The sequence below is a fragment of the Lagopus muta genome, chromosome 9, assembly GCF_023343835.1.
Source record: "Lagopus muta isolate bLagMut1 chromosome 9, bLagMut1 primary, whole genome shotgun sequence".
NCBI classification, from domain to species: Eukaryota; Metazoa; Chordata; class Aves; order Galliformes; family Phasianidae; genus Lagopus; species Lagopus muta.
Window position 1 is genome coordinate 18,620,788 of NC_064441.1, and position 18,098 is coordinate 18,638,885.

The following is an 18,098-nucleotide window of genomic DNA, read 5'->3' on the forward strand; positions in this document are numbered from 1 at the left end:
AAGGGCTGACATGTAGCCAATGTCCTGGCTCCTGTGAGCTTCCACCATCCCAGGTCCTTGGCTGCACAGTGCTACTATCCACGCTGCAGCTGTTCCCTGCCAGCCCGCTGTCACCATCCTGCACTGGAAGTGCTGCTTTCTGCCTGCAAATCACTGTCCCACCTAGCAGCTGAGCCCTGTGAATCCTCCATTGAGTGCTGGGCCCACAGCAATCCCCTGGTCCCATGCCTCAGTGTGCCCAGAGCAGGGTGTCCCCTCACAGAAGGTGCGTGGAGAGGAGTGGTACATGGCCACAGCATGGGATGACGACCTCCCTGGATAGCTAGCATGTGTGGCTGCCAAACAGCAGAGCACATCAGTGAAGGCAGGAAGAGACTGAGGCACCTCCATACCCCTGCTAGCAAGTGGGGAGCCCTGGGCAGCACTTTGTGAAGGAGCTCAGGAAACAGAGCACACTGCCACACAACTGTGCAAGAAGAATTGAAAGTTACCTACTTCTTGTGGGGCTGTCCTCGGGTCAGGTCCTCGGGCAGGTTGCAGTTGCTCAGGAGATGCCAGGGGTGTGGGTGCTGTGCAGAGTGATGCTGAGTGGGGTGATGCTGTGCTGGGCAGAGCTGCCCAGGAGCCTGCTGCTGACAGCTCAGGAGCGCTGGAGCGCAGTAATGAGCTCTTGTTCCCCAAAATTGCTTCATTTACCACCTCCTCTTCAGAACGGCTGAGGCTCTGGTGCCCTCTGTTGTTCCTCTTCCATCAGCTCAGTGCTTCACCACCATTCGTTTTTGCACCCAACCTGCTCTCCCTCTGCTTCCATGCACGCGAACGAGCAATTAAAATTTAATATTTTCAGTGGTCTGAAACCAAACCCTTTCTAAAATAAAACCCACAATGGTTGCAAATTGCCCATTTGGCAGCAGAAGGACCCGGTGGGAGCCCAGCATACCGTGCTGCCTTGGGTGTGGTTGCAGAGTAAGCAAGGGAGGAGCAGTGGCTTTTCCTAGGGGGCACATCAGTGCTTGTGCACCTGAATAGGTGGGCCCAGAGCAAGGGTCCTGGCATGTTGCTCTTTGTTGTTTTTTGTTTGTTTGTTTGGAAGGTGAGGGCAGATGTGGTGATCCTGCTTGTCCTCTGCATGATGCTTCTTTACCGTGGCTCATCAATGTGATGGGATAAGCCACACCAGAAATGGCAATCATGGCCAACCAGGCACAGGTAGGAGACACTGGCATGGAGGGGAGAGTTCTGTGGGTGTCAGGAGGTGGGGAAATTGTGCAAATGGGCAGGGAGGGCTCAGGACACAGCAGGGCTCCCTCACAGCAGTTTCTGGTGCTCTGCTCTCTTCAGGCAGTGCCTGGGCAGCACTTGGCAGCAGTTACTGAGATTTGTCAGTATTCAGAAAGAAAAAAGCCCTTTCCAAGGCAGCAAAGAACACACAGGGACCATCCCCTTCCCCTCTCCCCCCTTGTTCTCCCCACTGGCTTTTCTGAGCTGCTTACTCATAGCACAAATGCCTTATACCCATGGAAATGTGGGAGGTGACAGTGTGGGCAGGCTGTGGAAGTCCAGCTGAGTCCAGTTGTGTCCAGCTGTGCGATGCTACCCTGAGCCTGCACTGCTGCCAGCAGGGCAAACCTGGGGTCCAGCCTGGCACCATCAGATTGTTTTAATGCAAGCAATCTGAGATACACCATGAGATAAAGCACAGTACAGACTTTTTTGTTGGCTTTTGTGTTTTAGGTTGAGTTGACTTTAGTTGTGAAATAAAACAGCGTGACTGACATACATGGGCCACCCTTCTTCCCATAAGAGTAACACATGGAGGGGAAGGGAACGTTAACGCACTGCCATTGCAGAGTCACTTTGGCACCTCTATGTAAAATGTTTTATCAGCTTAACAGAAACACAGGGTACAAATTACAGCTAACAATGATACACATAACAAAGCTGTCCTTGGAGTGAAAGGGGGATGGTTATCCCCATGACAGCGCAGCCATATCTCCTCTTGACATGGTAGAATTTGTTGGTTTCATTGTGGTTTCGTTTTGTTTAGTTTCTCCTTTTTTTAGCAAACGTGTGTCTACACAGAATGGGTTTGAGTTGTTCTGGCAGCGCTGGACTTGGGCAGCAGGATGGCTTCCTGGAACTCCTTGGTCACAAAGTAGTAGCAGACACAGTCCAGGCAGCAGTTGGACGTGGCAATGCACCGCGTCATGGAGGAGAAGTTCTTCAAAAAGTGGTTCAGGGAACAGGTAGTTTCAGTGTGATTCATTATGAGCCTGGCAATGAGCAGGAGGTGGGATGGCAGAAAACATAGCAGAAACACAGTCAGATTGGCATAAATGATATAAAGAGCTTTCTGGATTGACTTCTTCTCCGGTGAGTTTGTCTTCAGCTGTCTCCTAAGGTTCCTGATGATTTCTATGGAACAAAAGGTCAGGGTTGCTAACGGAAGAGTGAAAATGAAGAACATGGAAATCAGTATCAGAGAGGTGGGAGTGCTGGCATCGTACTGAAAGCAGAAGTCAGCATATCTCTGCTGAAGTTTTAAGATGGTTGCAATGGTGACAGCGAGCCACAGGAGCCCACAGAGAAGAGCAGCTTTGGATGGAGACCTGAAGGCCCGAGCTTTCAGGGGGTGCTTTATGCCCAGGTACCGATCGATGGAGATAAATGAAATGATGTAGATGCTCACCACCATGTTGATGAAGTACATTGCCTCTATAAACTGGCAGAGTTCATTTCGGACTGACTTTTTCCAGATCAAATATGCCATGAAAGGCAAGGTGCAGATGACAAAGAAATCGGCAAAGACCAAGTTGATGGCGTACACCCTGGTTTCTGTCCACTTCTTTATTTTGCAGAAGAACACCCACAGGGCGAGGACATTAAAAATCACTCCAAAAAAGAAAGTGAGGATATATAGAGAAAATTCAGTGAGATGAACGTGGGGATTCACCTCTATGTCTGTGAGACTGCAGCTCTTGGATTCATTCATTGTCCTGATATGTGGATGGCATGTGATGGTCTGAGACCTGAAATGGGGAAAAATGGTAAGACCCTCCTACCTCTCAGTAGCTGCGTGGTTCCTATAAAAAAGGTCATTTAAGGAAATATTTATTCTGTTATAAATGTGAATTTGGGTCCACAGGATTAGCTTTCTCAGTCATCCTGTAATTGGGATGGATGTGTCTCAAGCTCTGTTTGTATTTACTCAGTTTATGAGTAAATATCTCTGGGAGCACTTCCAATAGGACACAGCAGGCAGCCTCAATTAAATAGGAGCTGTTGAATGAGGGGGGAAATGACATGCAGAAGAGAACACATGGATACCAGGACAACCTGTGATAATGTCAGTACTAATTCTCTAAGCCAGCCTGTGCAGGCAAAATGATTCAGACTCGGTTTTGAGATAGGCAGGGATTGAAGCAGCCAGCACTAAGTATGTGTAACCCCTGAGCAGAAATTCTTCTAATGAGTCTCCTGGACCTGCTGCTCCTGCTCCGAGCTGAGGAAAACAGAGCAGAATCTGAGTCCTGCATCCCAAAGGCATGACAAAACCCAAAGGGAGTGATTGAGGCACACTGCTCTCATCCTCACTGCAGGGAAGGAAGGGTTGAACAAACGTTAAATCTGTTCATTCCAGAAGAGAGTGAAAGTCTGCAGATGTAAAACAGAAAGACTTACCCGAAAGAAGAAATGGTTGTGCGTGACAAGGAGCTGCAAGTAAGGGCTTAAGTGTTTCCTTCTCAGGGCAAACACCATGGGAAACCCATGAGACATAAGAGTAGGTCCTGAGCCTCTGCCTCACTGGCTGCCAGATGCTTCACAGCAGTGCTGGTTGTACCAAGATCTGATAAGACCAGCTTTTGTCAGGCTCCATCTTATGCAAAGCAGCTCTGTGTGTCCTACACAAAGGGTTTTCTCTGAATCAGTGATGTTGTGGAACTTCTGCTTGCATCTCAGTGCACATTGGAAAGAATATAATGTTTGATTTTTAAAGCAAGATTTTACCACTCTATGAAATGGTGGGCGATTTGGTGAAATCCTCAGAGTTGCAGGAGGACAGTGTGACAGCAGAGCCCTGGTTAAGCAGTTATTTGCCCCTGAGAAGAACACAGAGCTTGTGCTCAGATGGTGAGCATGCTACCTCCAGCTGCAGGCCTGCTGACTGATAAATGCCTCAAAAGCTAGGGGGTTAGACAAGCATCACCAGCAGACATTAATGTGACTCCTGCACAGAGCTCTCACATGATTATTACGTGCTCAAGTCTGGGTTTCCCAACAGAGATTGCTGCTTGCTGCCTGCTAGCTGTCACCCAAGGAAAACCTCTCTGAACCTCAGTAAGTAGCAGGAGGGAAACACCTTCCTCCACAGTGCAGCTGCCATGTCAAGCTTACCACATCTCTGCAGGTGTGGCTGATTCCCAGGTAGCTTTATGTTGGCTGTGGTGTGCACTGCCAGCACAGCCTCCGTGCTGAAGTACAGCACAGGCAAACCACCAGTGTGCCCTGCAGTGTGAAGGGCTCTGGCTGATGTTGGCTTTGGAGCTGAAGATGTGTTCCCAATGCAGTTCTCAGCAACCTGCCTTGCAGCTTAGGGCTTGCAAGTGTTGCTGGCCAGGAGCTCACAGGCTGCAGGAAGAGGAAGGAAACTGACAGAGGGTGTGAAAGCAGACACAGATAAAGTATGGGTGAACAGTAAGCTTCTTCAAAGAGATGCTGCGATGCTGCGATAAACTAGCACATCCTCCAGCTGCTGAAAATGCTTAATGTGGATCAGAGGTGATGAGTTGATGGCTGCAGTACCAGAGCATCTCAGTGCTCCTGCAGGAGTGGGAGCAGGCTGGGGCCAGAGGGACAACAGCACAGCACAGCACTGTGTCTGCCACAGACTGTGGCAGGCTGGGAAGCTGGGAGGTGGGAGCAAGACCAGGGCTGAGCACATTTTTCTCCAGTTTTTACCTGGCCTTAAGCAGGGAGCTTGGAGAAAGCAAGTGAGATAGAGGCTGGGGACACAACAGGTGTCACAGAAGCACGGTGGTGGCCAATACCCGCTGGGGTGACAATGGGAATAGCTTAGTTTCTAGCCACCAGTTGCTGTTAGAAAGCAGCCTGCTCTGCTCTTCCTGCAGTAAGCACAGGAAAGGAACATCTCAGCAGTACAGCTGCTGAGCAGGACCATGCACGGCAGCATCTGTGCTGAATCAGAGAAGCCAGGCACTGAGCTTCCACACCTCCTCCCCACTACAGCAGGCCCCTGAGCATGCAAAGCAAGAGAACAAGACAGGGTGAAGTTACCTGCAGGTATAAAGCCACAGAGTCACAGCAGGTTCCGGCAGCAACCTAGCAGGAGGAGGGCAAGAAGGGCTGTGATCAGGCACACATATTCACCTGAACTGACAGCTCGCAAGTACTTGCAGGCTTCTATAGCACCTCCTCCTCCTGCGTGAGGAAGGATCTCATGTCCGCTTGTTCTGAAAGATAAGATCATCTGCTGGCTGTAATGTTTTCCATGAGGACTCAGTGCCTCATCACTTGGCACTACCTAGAAGTGTGGTCATTGGCTAGCAGGTGTACTCAGTAAATGCAGAGCTGAGCTGCTGTGCTGACAGCCAAGCTGGGCACAGCCAGGAAGGTGCAACATCTGTTACTGGCTCACTTGAGCAGCCAAAGGTGCAAGGCCATCCTTGTGCAGTCCTAGGCAGTTCAGTGCGTGGCACAGGCAATCCCTAGGGTGGAGAACATCTTGCAGCCTCCTCAGATAGACGTGGCTGCTCCAACAGCCCCTTGGGATGGGTTTGTTGCATGGGACAGTGGTGCAGCAGCAGGTGTCTGTGATGGCAGGGCTGCAGCTGCTCCCCTGCCTTCAGGCTGGCCATGGGCCGGGGGGTCTCTGCCACAGTCTTGGGGTAGAACTTCACTTGTCAGATCCTGCTTTGGCAGAAGTGGATGAGGGTGAGGCATTTGTAAACCCCAAAGGGCCCAGAGATGGACTGTCTTACTGGTGTTAGCAATGAGCATGCCTTAGGGCTGATGTGGAATGGCCTCGCTGCCCACTGACCCTCAGTACCCAACCAGCTGTAACATCTCTGTGCTGCAGGGCAGCTGTCAGTGGTTGGCTGTTCATGAAAGAGTGCACAAGGTACTCCACTCGCTCACAAAGTGGGTGCCCTGGAGATGCAGATCAGGGCACCCAACAGAAGGTCATGGAGATGAAACCCACTCACACTGCTCCGCTTACATGGAGGCTTACATACCTTGCATTCACCCCATAAAAAGCACAGGGATGTGCTGAATGGAAAAAGGCACAGGGGAAGGGAGCAAAGAGTTCCCTGGGGGGTTCAGGGTAGCAGTGGGCTTCAGTGTCTGGTAGAAATGATGCAGTGGAAACTATCACAGCAGCATAATTTCCTTCCTTGGGAGACTTGTTGATAAGCATGTTTGTGTCCGCAGAAGGTGAGAAACCAGTATGGTAATGAGTCATCCAAGTTAGGTGGTTCTCAGCCTGGAGCCAGACTGCTCCTTTGGGGCTGGAGGTGTCGTGCCCATGCCCCCTGTGATGGGGCACCTAGTGTTTGCACTGGCAGTGAAGCAAGTTAAGCTGTTATAAGGAGTCTTATGAAGCACAGGACACAGCCACGTTGCCACATATGCACTTCTACACACAGACCCTGCTGTTTCAGCAGTAGAATGATGACACCAGGCTGAAAGCAGCAATTTGCTGTAGCTGCGCTCACCATTCACCAGGTCCAAAGAGGTCTCCTCTCCAGCCAGGTGGGCACAAGTGCTCTGCTTTCTCCTGCTGACCGTGTTTGTGGGGAAAGCAAAGCCTTCAGCCTTGGCTGTCTCCAAGCTGGTAGTGCCCACACTCACCCCAGTGTGTGTGCTCAGGCATGAACTCTGCCATGCAAAGTGGGACAGGAAGGGCAGTGACTCACAGGTTGCACAGCTGTCACCCACCAACATGTGGCTGTGGTGTCTCACTGCACGGTGGGGAGCTCTTGCAGGATGAGGAGCTCTCACGGTGTGGGCACGTGTCCTGTCCACAGGTCTACCTGTGGGGTCCTGAAGGCCATTTTGGGGAGAAGTCCTGTCCATCGCGAGGCACAGTGCAGTGGAAGGCCAAGGGACAGCCTGCACCTGGGATCAGTGACCCACTGTGGCCATACGGCAGCCCTGGTGCTGGGGAGAACTGCTCTGAGCTGAGGAGAACAGAGAGCTTCTCCCCTGAGAGCTAGAAAAGGAGCAAGCATGTAAACATGCTGATCAACGCGCTGATCAACATGCTGAGGTCAATGAGCCTAGAAGGTCTTTGAGTTTTCTACTGAAAACACCACTGACTTTTCTCTACTTAAACCAGTAGAAAAATAGTGCTGGCAGTTGTTCAATAATGTGGTCACTGTTATGTACTTAGCAGTCACAGAACTGCTCTGCCCTATGCTCCCATCCATTGAGGGCAGGCAGCAGAAATGCTAAGTCATGGCCTGAAGCAGTGATTGAGCACCTGGTGGAAGGCAGGGCCAACCCAGGGGAGCTCAGGTGCATGCAGTGTACTTGAGTGATTGGAAGGGTGGAGCCAGGATCCAGCCCTTCCCAGACCTCATTTAAGGGCTGGTATAGGAGGTGAGGGTATCTTGCTAGAAGACTTGAGGTCTTCTAAAGGTAAGCAGTTTTTTTTCTTTTGTTTCTGTATTTGTTGCTGCTGCATTTGGATTTGTTCTTATTTGCTGTAGTCTCAAATTTTGCTGCTCTGTTATTATTGCTGTACTTTCCATCATATTATAGCATTACGGCCCTGCAATGGGTCTGCTGGGTTGGTTGCCAAACAAGAGGCTTCAGTCTCAGCTCCTACAAATTCACAACAATGAGACTTTTCCCTGCAGGGGCTCTGGTCCTTTGAGGGCACTCAAAAAGGCCCTGCAAGCTTCCTGTCCGTACAGCTGTAGGTTATAACTTGGGCTATAGTACTATAGCCATTTACTGCCAAGAAGACAGTGATGCAGGACTTTTGCCTACTGAATCCCAGGTGAGCTTTACTAGGAGTAGTCTGCCTGTTCTGAGATATGGACAACTTTGTTACAAGAAACAAAACCAGAAAAATCCACTCTCTTTTTCTTTAAAGAGCTCCTCAGTTCTTTACACTTTCTTCAGCCTCATACCACATCCTAGGATGGAAGGATGCTAGCACATCACACCTGTTTTTGTGTTGATAAAATATAGTGCACTGTGCAAGACTAGACAGTGTGGTTTTGGTTGTGGTGTGAAACAGGAGGAATTCCTACGTGGGATGATGTCAAACTTCATGTGACACACTGAGTGACCTTTGGTTGTACCACCTTTAACAAGGCAGCAAAGCAAACATCCTCTGCCTTATTTCTATTCCTTCCCACACTTCAACCATGAAGATCTAGTCCTATAATTATAATACAGAAGGCTATGTTGTTGTACAATCTTCTGGATGTAGAAGGACTTTGCCAGGGCTGGGTGATGACACCAGCCAATGGCAACAGATTTTTTTTCTTGTACATGCTAGTAAGTGTTCAATATAATCAAACTCTGCAATTGGAATAAGTGGATTCAAAGCAACTGGTGCTGCCCTGAGCCTGCTGGGTGATGCATTGTGAAGTGTAATATGTCAGCAATCAGACTGAGTTGTTCATGTGTGTTCTGTTTTTTTGGCATAGGGAAGCATGCTTCTAAGTATCTACTGTTGTTTTTTTCTGGAGCTGTACTGAGTGCACACACAGTGAGCACAACAGAATAGCACAACGCAATAGAGAGCGTGGATGTGGCAGAAGGGCAGAGCCTCTGGGAGAGAGGCATATGTGCCCTCTGTGTGGACACAGCGTGGGGAAAGTGTGGTTTGGGAAGTTCAGCTCTATGCTCTGCTGCTTGGATGTGTTGGCTTCCAGAGTCCCTGACACCCATGTCAGGTGAGACATGGAGAACTGGAGGCAGTGCGACACAAAGCCACTGACCTCATAACACCAATGGCTCCTCTCCCAATTCCCTTCCTGTAATCAAGACAGCTTTGTGTAGTCGAGTCAAGACAGCATAGATGTGCCTTTCATGGAGTCTCATGTGAAGACCTCTGCGCTTTCTAGAAAGAAGGAACAAGACTTGGGCAGCAAATCTGCTGAAGAGGATGCCATCCAGCTCATAGCACTGCTCTCCATGAGCAACTGCTGCAGGAGCCAGGGAGTGCAGGGAAGAGCCATCAAACTGCCGTGTGCTGGATCCCATGTAACAAGGAAAAGGTGCCTGGGGGCTTCATCTGCCTCGCACTGAGACTTCCCCTGTGTGAGAGCCTTTGACCGCAATTTCTTACTCAGGAAAGCAGCAAACTTCACTTCAGTTCCCTTGTGCAAGAGTCTGGCCGCAATACATTTTCCAGATGCTAGCGATACAGATGGTGAGATTGCAGATTAACGTCTTCTCATGACCTCGATGCCATCGGCTGCCTGTTGGGGGCAGGGCTGTACTCGGTGTAAGTGAAGTGCCTGCTAAATCGGCCCAAGCTTTGCTGCTGTAATAACCACAACAGCCTCTTATTTGGGCTCCTGAACCTTCACCTCTTCCCACTGTCCGTTGTTTAAAATAGCCATTCATTGCAGTATCGGGGCAGGGAAACTGTTGTGGGTGGCTGAAATGCAGAAGCATCCCATCAGTCCTCTTGGCTGGGGATGGCTGAAGGTGAAGTATTGTCCAGGAAGAGAGTGGGAGCAGCAAGAGAGCTGTCTTAATTCCACCTGAACATCCCAGGCTGTCTATGTGATGTCTAAGTACAGCAGCCTAGCTAACACACTGATAAAGGGAGCTGAGAGGACTGCTTTCCCCAGCAGAAACCACCACCACTTTCTCCAGGTTCACCCCAAGTGCCCCATTTCCTTTGCCATTACCAAAATTCATGTACCCACAGCAATTGCAGGTGCACCTTGTGCCCCTTGCATTGATACCAATCCCCAGTGGCACTTTCATTGCTGGGCTGACTTTTTGGCATAAAGAAATGGTTGGTGCCAGTAAATCTCACCAAAAACCACGCTTAAGGCAGAGAAGCAATCAGCTCAGCTTAGTTACATGCTTAATTCAATGGGTTGTGGAAGAGGGAAAAAAGGAACCACTCAATTATGTTTCATTGCAAACCTTTTCTCACAGGAAACCTCTTACCTTGCTCTCCTGATTCCCAGTCACTGAATTGCTTTTCCTCTAAACCACTAATGGATTTCATCTTCCTTCCAGTCTGTTTAGGAGTAGCTAATTAACACTACTGCTTTTCTAATCATTCTGTTGGATGCTGGAACAAGTGGCCACGCTCAGTGGAAAATAGCACTGTTAGCAGCTCAGGGTTTTCAGTGGGGACCTGCAGCCTCTCCTGGACTTGGACAGCCCTGCAGTGTGTGGGCAGTGATGTTTCCCATGACATTTGGATGCTTGCTGCTCTCTAAGCCCTGCTGCTTAGAGCAATACCACATCCTACTACTGCAGGAGAGTTGCAAGCCATGTCAGGGATGTTTTTATGCCTTGCAAGTACAAAGCAATCCCGGGGTTCTCAATACCCCCAGCTCTCCAAACTGATTCTTGGCGTTGCTGCCATCGGCCAAAACCTGGCACAAGAAGCAATGAGCTTTCCAGGTTATGGATTCTTGCACTTCAAGAAAATGCTGCCTCTAGAGTTGTTGGACTTTGTACCAGAAGTGCAAAAATGTGGCTGAGCTGGAGGGCTTTTCTTCCACTTAAGAGTTATGCTGGGCTTGCTGCTGATTTCCCCTTGCAAAGTGAGAGAGAGAGCACCAGGAGTAATCTTATTTCAGGATGGGAATGCAGGAGTTCAGGGCCCTGGGTCTGGCCAGGTCATTGCTGGTGCCTTGAGCCAAAGGGCTTTGCCCACGCCAAAGCTGCACTGCTTGCACCCAAGCAGAAGGGCAATCCCCCAGAGAACTGCCACAAAGGAGCACTTGGGATGATCACAAACCACACAGGGCAGCACTAGGAGAGCCATTAGTGGCACATGGGCACCCTCCATAGGGTAAGGGGCAGCTGGTGTCAGCTCAGCGTGGGTGCCTGGTTGGTGGCTAGGAGTGCAAGAAGTGATCTGGTAAGCTAACAAATGGCAGCCTGGCAGAGGCTTTGCGATGTGTATCTGAAGAAGTCATTTCTTCAGATTTCAGACATTAAATGACTGCGGCCCCCTGAGTGCAGGGGGCATTTTGGCTTTTAGCACACTTAGAGAAGCCTTAATGGGTTTTGAAAGAGACAGGAAAGAATCCATTAATGTGTTCCTTTGTTTTCACAGCCTATTATCAACCCTCTCTGATGATCCATGCTCTGACCTGTTATAGGGCAACTAATGCAGAGGTTAATGGCAGGAAAATGTTTACTAAGTGAAGCCCTCAGAATTGGAGAGAGAACAGAGTGGAATCTCTCCTTGGAGACCTCTTGCCTCTAAGGCTGGTGGTAGACCTGAAATTTAAGGATCTTGACCCTTCTACTGCTAGCCCTCAGTGCTAAATTAACACCTTCTTTCTGCTTTGATACAGACACACTTGAATTTTCAGTTTCTCTGAGGTTGGTTTCCGCTTTTCAAAGATGAGTACTCAAGCCCTCCCCTCTCTGCTGCTTGCTGAGGCATCTGTGTGCTTTCTTCTGCTTCTCAAATACCTGAGGAGCCAACCCAGCTCATCCACAGCCACTGCCTTTCTAGATTAGCTCCATACACACCTGGGAATACTCCGGTCTTCCCTACCTGTACAGTTCTCATGGAAACAAATCTAATTGGGTAGATTTATTCCACAGAAGGCGGACTAGGAAATGTATTCTTTGAGACAGATCACCCAAATTTATGGCGAGTCAAAGCCAACCGGAGTTTTGTCTTTACATAATTTCCTGCTCCTTCCCCTGCAGCGTTTAATCCTCTGTGATTAATTACACTGAGATTTACTGTGGTCACAATAGATGGGGCAGGAGAGCCAGGTACAAAATAACAATCACTGTTCACTCTTCTTCATGTAAGTGGTTATTCTTCAAATACTGTCAGTGGGAGTTGTTTTCATTGGGTGTAATTAGTCCAGTAGGAGGATTATTACCTGTCTTATTATGGATAAGAAAGAGAAGGTAATTTGCACAGTGCTGCTGCCTTCATTCACCTGAGGACTGTTGTTGCTGTTAGAGGCTGTTGGGAATTACTGGGGTGACAAGGCTCCCTCTAGCCAAAGCCAGACATCAGCCTGGCACCCGTGCATGGGTTTTGAAAGTAAAAAATCAAACAAATAAAAATCCAGCACCAAAGCATCAATTTGGAAATCGCCTCTATTCTTCCAGCACCAGGGTAACAGCAGTGAGGTTCTGTGAACTGGCACAAGATAAGGTTCAGGTGTTCCCTCCGCCATGCCCTAAGAATGACTTGAGCTGTCCTAGGCATTGTCTGCCTGGGCTTTATTTTGGGAACAGCAGTGGCTCAGCCTGAATTCCGGGTATCTGAACAAAAACCGTTTGTCCTGTGATCCCGTTCTGATCTCCCAGGGAAGGACCGTGTGCCACCTTGTGGCTAAAATACAGATCGACTCAACCAAGGAGGAGGGGTGAGAAGGAAAATGACAGTAGTTCCTTAAGCAGGTGCCACGGCCATCACCTTCTTTCAAAGGCTTCAGCAAAGTCCTGCCCTCAAAACTCAATTCTTCTAAGGAACCCCGGGTGTTTTCATCTGCAAAGGGTGCAGAACAGGGGAGATCCTGCTCTTCACACAGCAGAGGTACTTTTCAGTCCTTTTCTAAATGGGTGCAGGAGTTTTGGGGGCACCAGACATCGCACACATCACAAATGCTCACAGCAGTGCTCATCTCATGCAGTCTCCTTTCTCAGGCAGCGAGTGGCAGGATGTGAGGAAACAGGTGTTGGGATGGGCTGCTCAGGGAGGTGGTGAAGGCTCCATCCCTGGGGCTGTTTAAGGGATGTGTGGGCATGGTACATGGGGATGTGGTTTGGCAGTGGGCTTGGCTGGGCCAGGCGCTGGTTAAACTTGACGACAGATCTTTCCCAATCCTGTGAGCTGGTCCCTCCCTCCCATAGTGCAGCCAAGAGACCAGGAAGATCTAAAGCCCTCCAAAGGCTGTTGTATTTTTCCCTGTGCATAAGGTGTTCCACTACCAATAAAATCACACTTTGTCCCAGACAAGAAACCAAGTGCCAAGAATTCTGTGGTCATGGAAGAAATGTGCAGCTGCTCTTGCTGGAGCCCCCATAGCCCCCTGCCCGCAGCCTGCAGGCGTGCTCATTTCCTTCCAGAAAGGTTTCCCAATCTGAAGAATAAGTGGGGTATGTTTTTGTTCCTCAAATTAATCTCAACTATTTTTAAATCAGTTTCCATTTTTGCTCCCTGATGCTAACTGGGCTTTGTCTGCCTGCAGCATCAGCCAGAAAGCCTCCAGCTGCAGTGATCGCAGCCTGGGGGGCTGCCGGGCCTTGCAGGAGGTGCTATTGCCAAGCTGTGATGTTCATAGTCATTGTCTACCATAATTATTCTATGTTTCTATGATTTATAAAACTCAGAGGGGCCTGGTAACTGCCTTCTTGGGTGTAAAGAAACCCAGACGCCAGCAGCAGCTTGGCTACCTGGCATCATGCAGATCCCTGCCATCCATCCAGTTCCTCGTGGCACCCTGCGAGGGCTGAGAGGTTGAAGTTCTCCAGAGACACAGCAGCACTGCTGTGACTTTTTGCCTCACCAGCCCTCCGAAGCTGACTTCTAACAGCAGCAGTGTTCACCATCCTGAAGAACTTTCTTTCCCTCTGGTTCTGGATACCACCAAGCAATCACTGCAGCCAATACTGTGTATTTTCACAGCAATGTGACTGTGTTGTTTCTGCACAGTGTGTAGTAACAGTATCAATCAGGAATTTACTATGCCCACAGTGACCTCTATTTAAACCTCTTCTTACAGTTTGCTGCATCAGCCTCTCATCCTTCTCCTGCCCATACCATCCATTGCCTCACCACATGAACGCTGTGCTGCAATAAACTTGGGCTGGTTTTCTGACCTCCCCTAGAGCAGTTGTAAAGAACTAGCCTCCTGGGCCAGACCTGTGCACTCACTTTCCCCTTGGAAGTTGCCCAGACAAAATCCAAGTAGAAGCCTCGTTAAGTTTTGCACAGGTCCTTTGCACGTGCCTTGAGTACCAATATCTGCCCAGCAGGTCTCAAGTTTCCCTCACTGACCGTGGAAGTCCCATATCTGAAAGCAAAAATGCTTCAGGGAGAAGTGCAGAAGTGGGAGGATAGCAAAACCTCCTGGCCTTGCAGGATGAAAATAATCCTTTCTGACTGCTGGCAAGGAAACTCAAACCTGCCTTGCTTACCTGCAAAACCATTCCCTGTCAGTATGAGATTGAAAACTGCGAGGTCTTTTTTAGGAAAAGAGAAAATCCTTACAAAGTAAAGGGAATATTGCATGGTCTAGGTTTGCTTGCCTTTCTGACCTCACCTGAAGCAGGAACAAAGGGTCCTACAGGTTTCCTTTCCTAAAACAACCAAAGGAATTCAATACAGCGCCTCTTCCCCAAAGCCCTGAGGTCCAGTGCTCGTGATGCAAACACCTCTTCTTCCCTTGCGGCATCCCCACTCACAGGCCACAACCCAGCTGCTCCACCACACGGCCTGAGTGAAGCCTTACACCAGCCCTAAAGTAAGCCTTACACCAGTGGCTAAATAGAATTAAAAATAAATAAATAAATACATAAAATTGGAGCATGAGGAAACTATCATACAGAACTCAGATCACCTGCTGGAAATGCGATACTTACTCACAGGTGAGTGCTGCCTGCTAGGGAAGCTTTGATTCTGCTCTATTTAACTTCTCTATAGGTTCGTGTATACCTCTGATTTTAAGTCTGGCAGCAAGGGGGGAGGGAGAGAGGGGAGGGGGGTGTGTTTCCATTGCAGCATGAGAAATTCCCAGCAAGCAAAATGTTTCCATGAGGCCGTCCATCAGCTCAGGCTGCTGCCGCTTCTCAGAGGAGGATGAGGAAGATGTGCTGCTGCCTCTGCCTGCGCTCAGCCCCCAGGAGAGCTCCCTGCTTTTCACTGCTGTATGAGCAACATTTTCTTTCTCCCTTACTTATTTATTTTTAATACACACTCCCCCAGGAAACTGCCTGAAACACCAAAGAGGATTTCCTGCTGCCCACCGTTAAAAGCATCCCACCACTGAGAGCTGCTCCTGCTGATTAAACCTCCACTCACCATCTTGTTCTGGATGTCCATGACCACAGCCTTCACCCTGCAAAGTCAGCTGTGCATAACTTCCAACACGTGAGACATCAGCTAAATCAATGGAGGCAGCTCAGAAATCACAGGCCATTAGTAATGCATCGATGGGTTGGAAGGATCTCTGCATTAACCAGCACAGACCCTGTGGAGCAGTTCCCATCTCCACAGATGCTTGCTTTATTCACCTTTCTGCTAGACAGATTATTCTGATGCAGCAGGCAGCCAAATTAAACTGGATTTACCCATGTCAAACAACCCTTAGGCCAGCTATAAACTATCATAGAGTCATAGAATGGCTTGGGTTGGGAGAATCTTAAAGATCACCCCCTGCTGGGGGCAAGCTGCATACCGTGAAATCAGGCACCAGATCCAGCTGCCCTTGCCTTGAGCACCTGCAGGGATGGGGGTTGGTTAGCTGTGTACTTGGCTTGACTGTGGTTTTCTTGGCCCATGCCAGCAATGCCCCAGTCAGAGCTAAAGCCCCAAGCAGAGGGGTTTCCCTCCTGCAGAATCCCTGCTGGGTCTCTGCAAGGCAGGGCTGGATGCTGAGCAGGGCAGCGCAGGCCCCATGGCAGCCAGGATCCCTGGTTATGTGATGCAGTTTTTGTTTCCCTCATTTCTCAGTATTTCTGATCTGACTTCTAGTTCAGGCTTGCCTCTGCCTCCCCTCTTTGTTATTGTTCAGAACTCTGTGATCCAGAGAGCAGACCAGATAAAGTAACCTCTGTGTCAAGTGCCTCCAGGCAAGGGCTACGTGAAGGATAAAGAGATAAGAGAGACTCCTGGTCCGTAACTACAGAGATGGCTGATAAGAGCCTTACCTGTGCTCTCCTCTTGCAGGAGGGGTTGGAAAGGCAGCCCCAAAGCCCATGTAACCACTGCTTCACGGACAGAATACCTGAGGAGCACACAAACACAGCAGAGCAGGGGCAGCCAGCAACCAGCGACAGCACAGCAGTGATTTCCTGGGAGCAGATCAATTAGTGAGAACCCAATCCAAATTTGAGATTAGCATTCACCAGCAGTGTAACAAGCTGCGTACTGTGGGATGGCTGACAAGGAGGCAAGCATGCGCTCTTATTTGCTTTTCAGCACCTTCAGTGTCCGAAGAATACACAGTTTGCTCCAAAAGTAACGCCTCCTAATTATTTATGCAGAAACTACAATAGATACAAAGAGCACAGCAGCACTCTTCGATAGAGCCAATTCTCAGCTACAAAACACTATTTTTTCCTACACAGTTACCACCTCCAGCTGTGCATTTTCACCAGCATGGGAGAATTCAATGACACAGCTTTGCTTCATGCGCACTCGCACGTCAGATGCCATTCTGTCAGACTGCCTCCTTGCTGCCATCTGTCACACAGCAGCAAAATGCAATGGGATGTTGATGGGAAGGTTCAATCTCTACTGCCCTCCCGCCAATGTCACCTTCAGCGTCCATCCGTGTGCCTTGGGGCTGGACCCTGCATGTATGAGCTGCAGCACAGCACCATGGCTGTGCTGACCGATGTCTCTGGGTGAGATTCTCAGGCCTGCTCTGCAGAGCAGGGCCTTCTGAGAGCAAGCTGCTCTATAAATAGGCCATGAGAAACATCTCACGGGTTCAAAATTAGCAAGAAAAACACTGAGGTCTCAAATATCTCAGCAGAAGGTTTCACAATCTTTTTCCATGCTCTGACATAGCCCTATCCAAAGCTGAGGGCTGTGCCACAGGCAGGGCTGCACGTGGGGGCCCAGCTCAGGGACGCACAGCATGTCAGGCTCAAACCATCCCTTGTGCACCATACGGGGAGCAGTGAGCACTTGCTAGTTGTGTGCTTCCTACTGCAGCCCCCCAACAAGTAAAATACTGGCTTTTATCTTGAAATGGCTATCTTACAACTGAAATATATTATGGTAGAGGGAAAAAAAAAAAAAGCCAAGATAACTCATTTAGGTTTGGTAAATATCTGGACTTCCCCTGTTGCAGGAGGGTATTGTGACTTGCCCTATAAGCCCATATTTGTTCATGAGTTGGTAAAACCATCCCCAAGGCCATTAAACTCCTCTGGGCTGTGCCCTAATGCCTCAGGGGGCACTGAGCTGCAGTGATTACACTTCCAGCTGCTGTGAGCTCTTACAGCAGGGCTTCAGACCCACAAAAACCCCTCACAGGCTCAAAGGCAGGAAGGAAAGAAAGTCTTGGTGTGTTTTTCCTCATATCATCCCTGAGAATGAAGTCTCTGGCATTTGCAACACCTCCAGATGAAGAAAGACGAATGACGACTGTTGGTGACTGCCTGCAGCCTATCAACTAAAGCATGGAAATATTCAGGAGTTCTACCAATGCTTATTTGGAGCATGGTGACAATAAAGCAACATTGGCTGAAGAACTTTGCTTTCCTTACCTTTGCTGAGAATCACGGTGATAATTAAAATCGGAAGAGCATTTGACTGCTCCCAGAAGAGCTCCCTGGGTCCTCCCAAGCCTTTCATTAAGCTGTGTACTAGAAGTCGTGCTTTTCTTCAGCCTGGGAAGAACCACTTGAAGAACAAAACGAAACAAACCATCCACAAGCAGAACTACAGTGGTTAAGCAGTCACAGACCAAATCCACTCTACTTGCCAGAATCCACCGTGGTGTACTCAGATAAAACCCATTTGCTGGGACTGTTTAACCCAGATACAGACACACACTCAGCTTTAAAATTCTGAAATAAACCCAGAAGGTTAAACTACTACATTACACTGCAAATGTAGCTTCACTTGACTGACTTCCTAAGGCAGAAAATAGGATTTATTGTTTATTTTACAACTTACTGTTGGCCTGAGGCTTTGAACATGAAAGAAGAACACC

General features: G+C 49.1%; 1 protein-coding gene across 1 annotated transcript; it reads right to left on the minus strand.

The window, feature by feature from the left end:
- Window positions 1-501: 501 nt before the first annotated feature.
- On the minus strand, window positions 502-16,176 carry LOC125697735 (G-protein coupled receptor 35-like). The gene is made up of 3 exons (XM_048955291.1): window positions 16,081-16,176; window positions 4,396-5,471; window positions 502-3,029 (listed from the first exon to the last, which is right to left on the minus strand). The coding sequence occupies exons 2-3, from the start codon at window positions 4,398-4,400 to the stop codon at window positions 2,075-2,077; spliced, it is 960 nt and encodes a 319-aa protein (XP_048811248.1). The 5' UTR covers window positions 4,401-5,471; window positions 16,081-16,176; the 3' UTR covers window positions 502-2,074.
- Window positions 16,177-18,098: the final 1,922 nt, after the last annotated feature.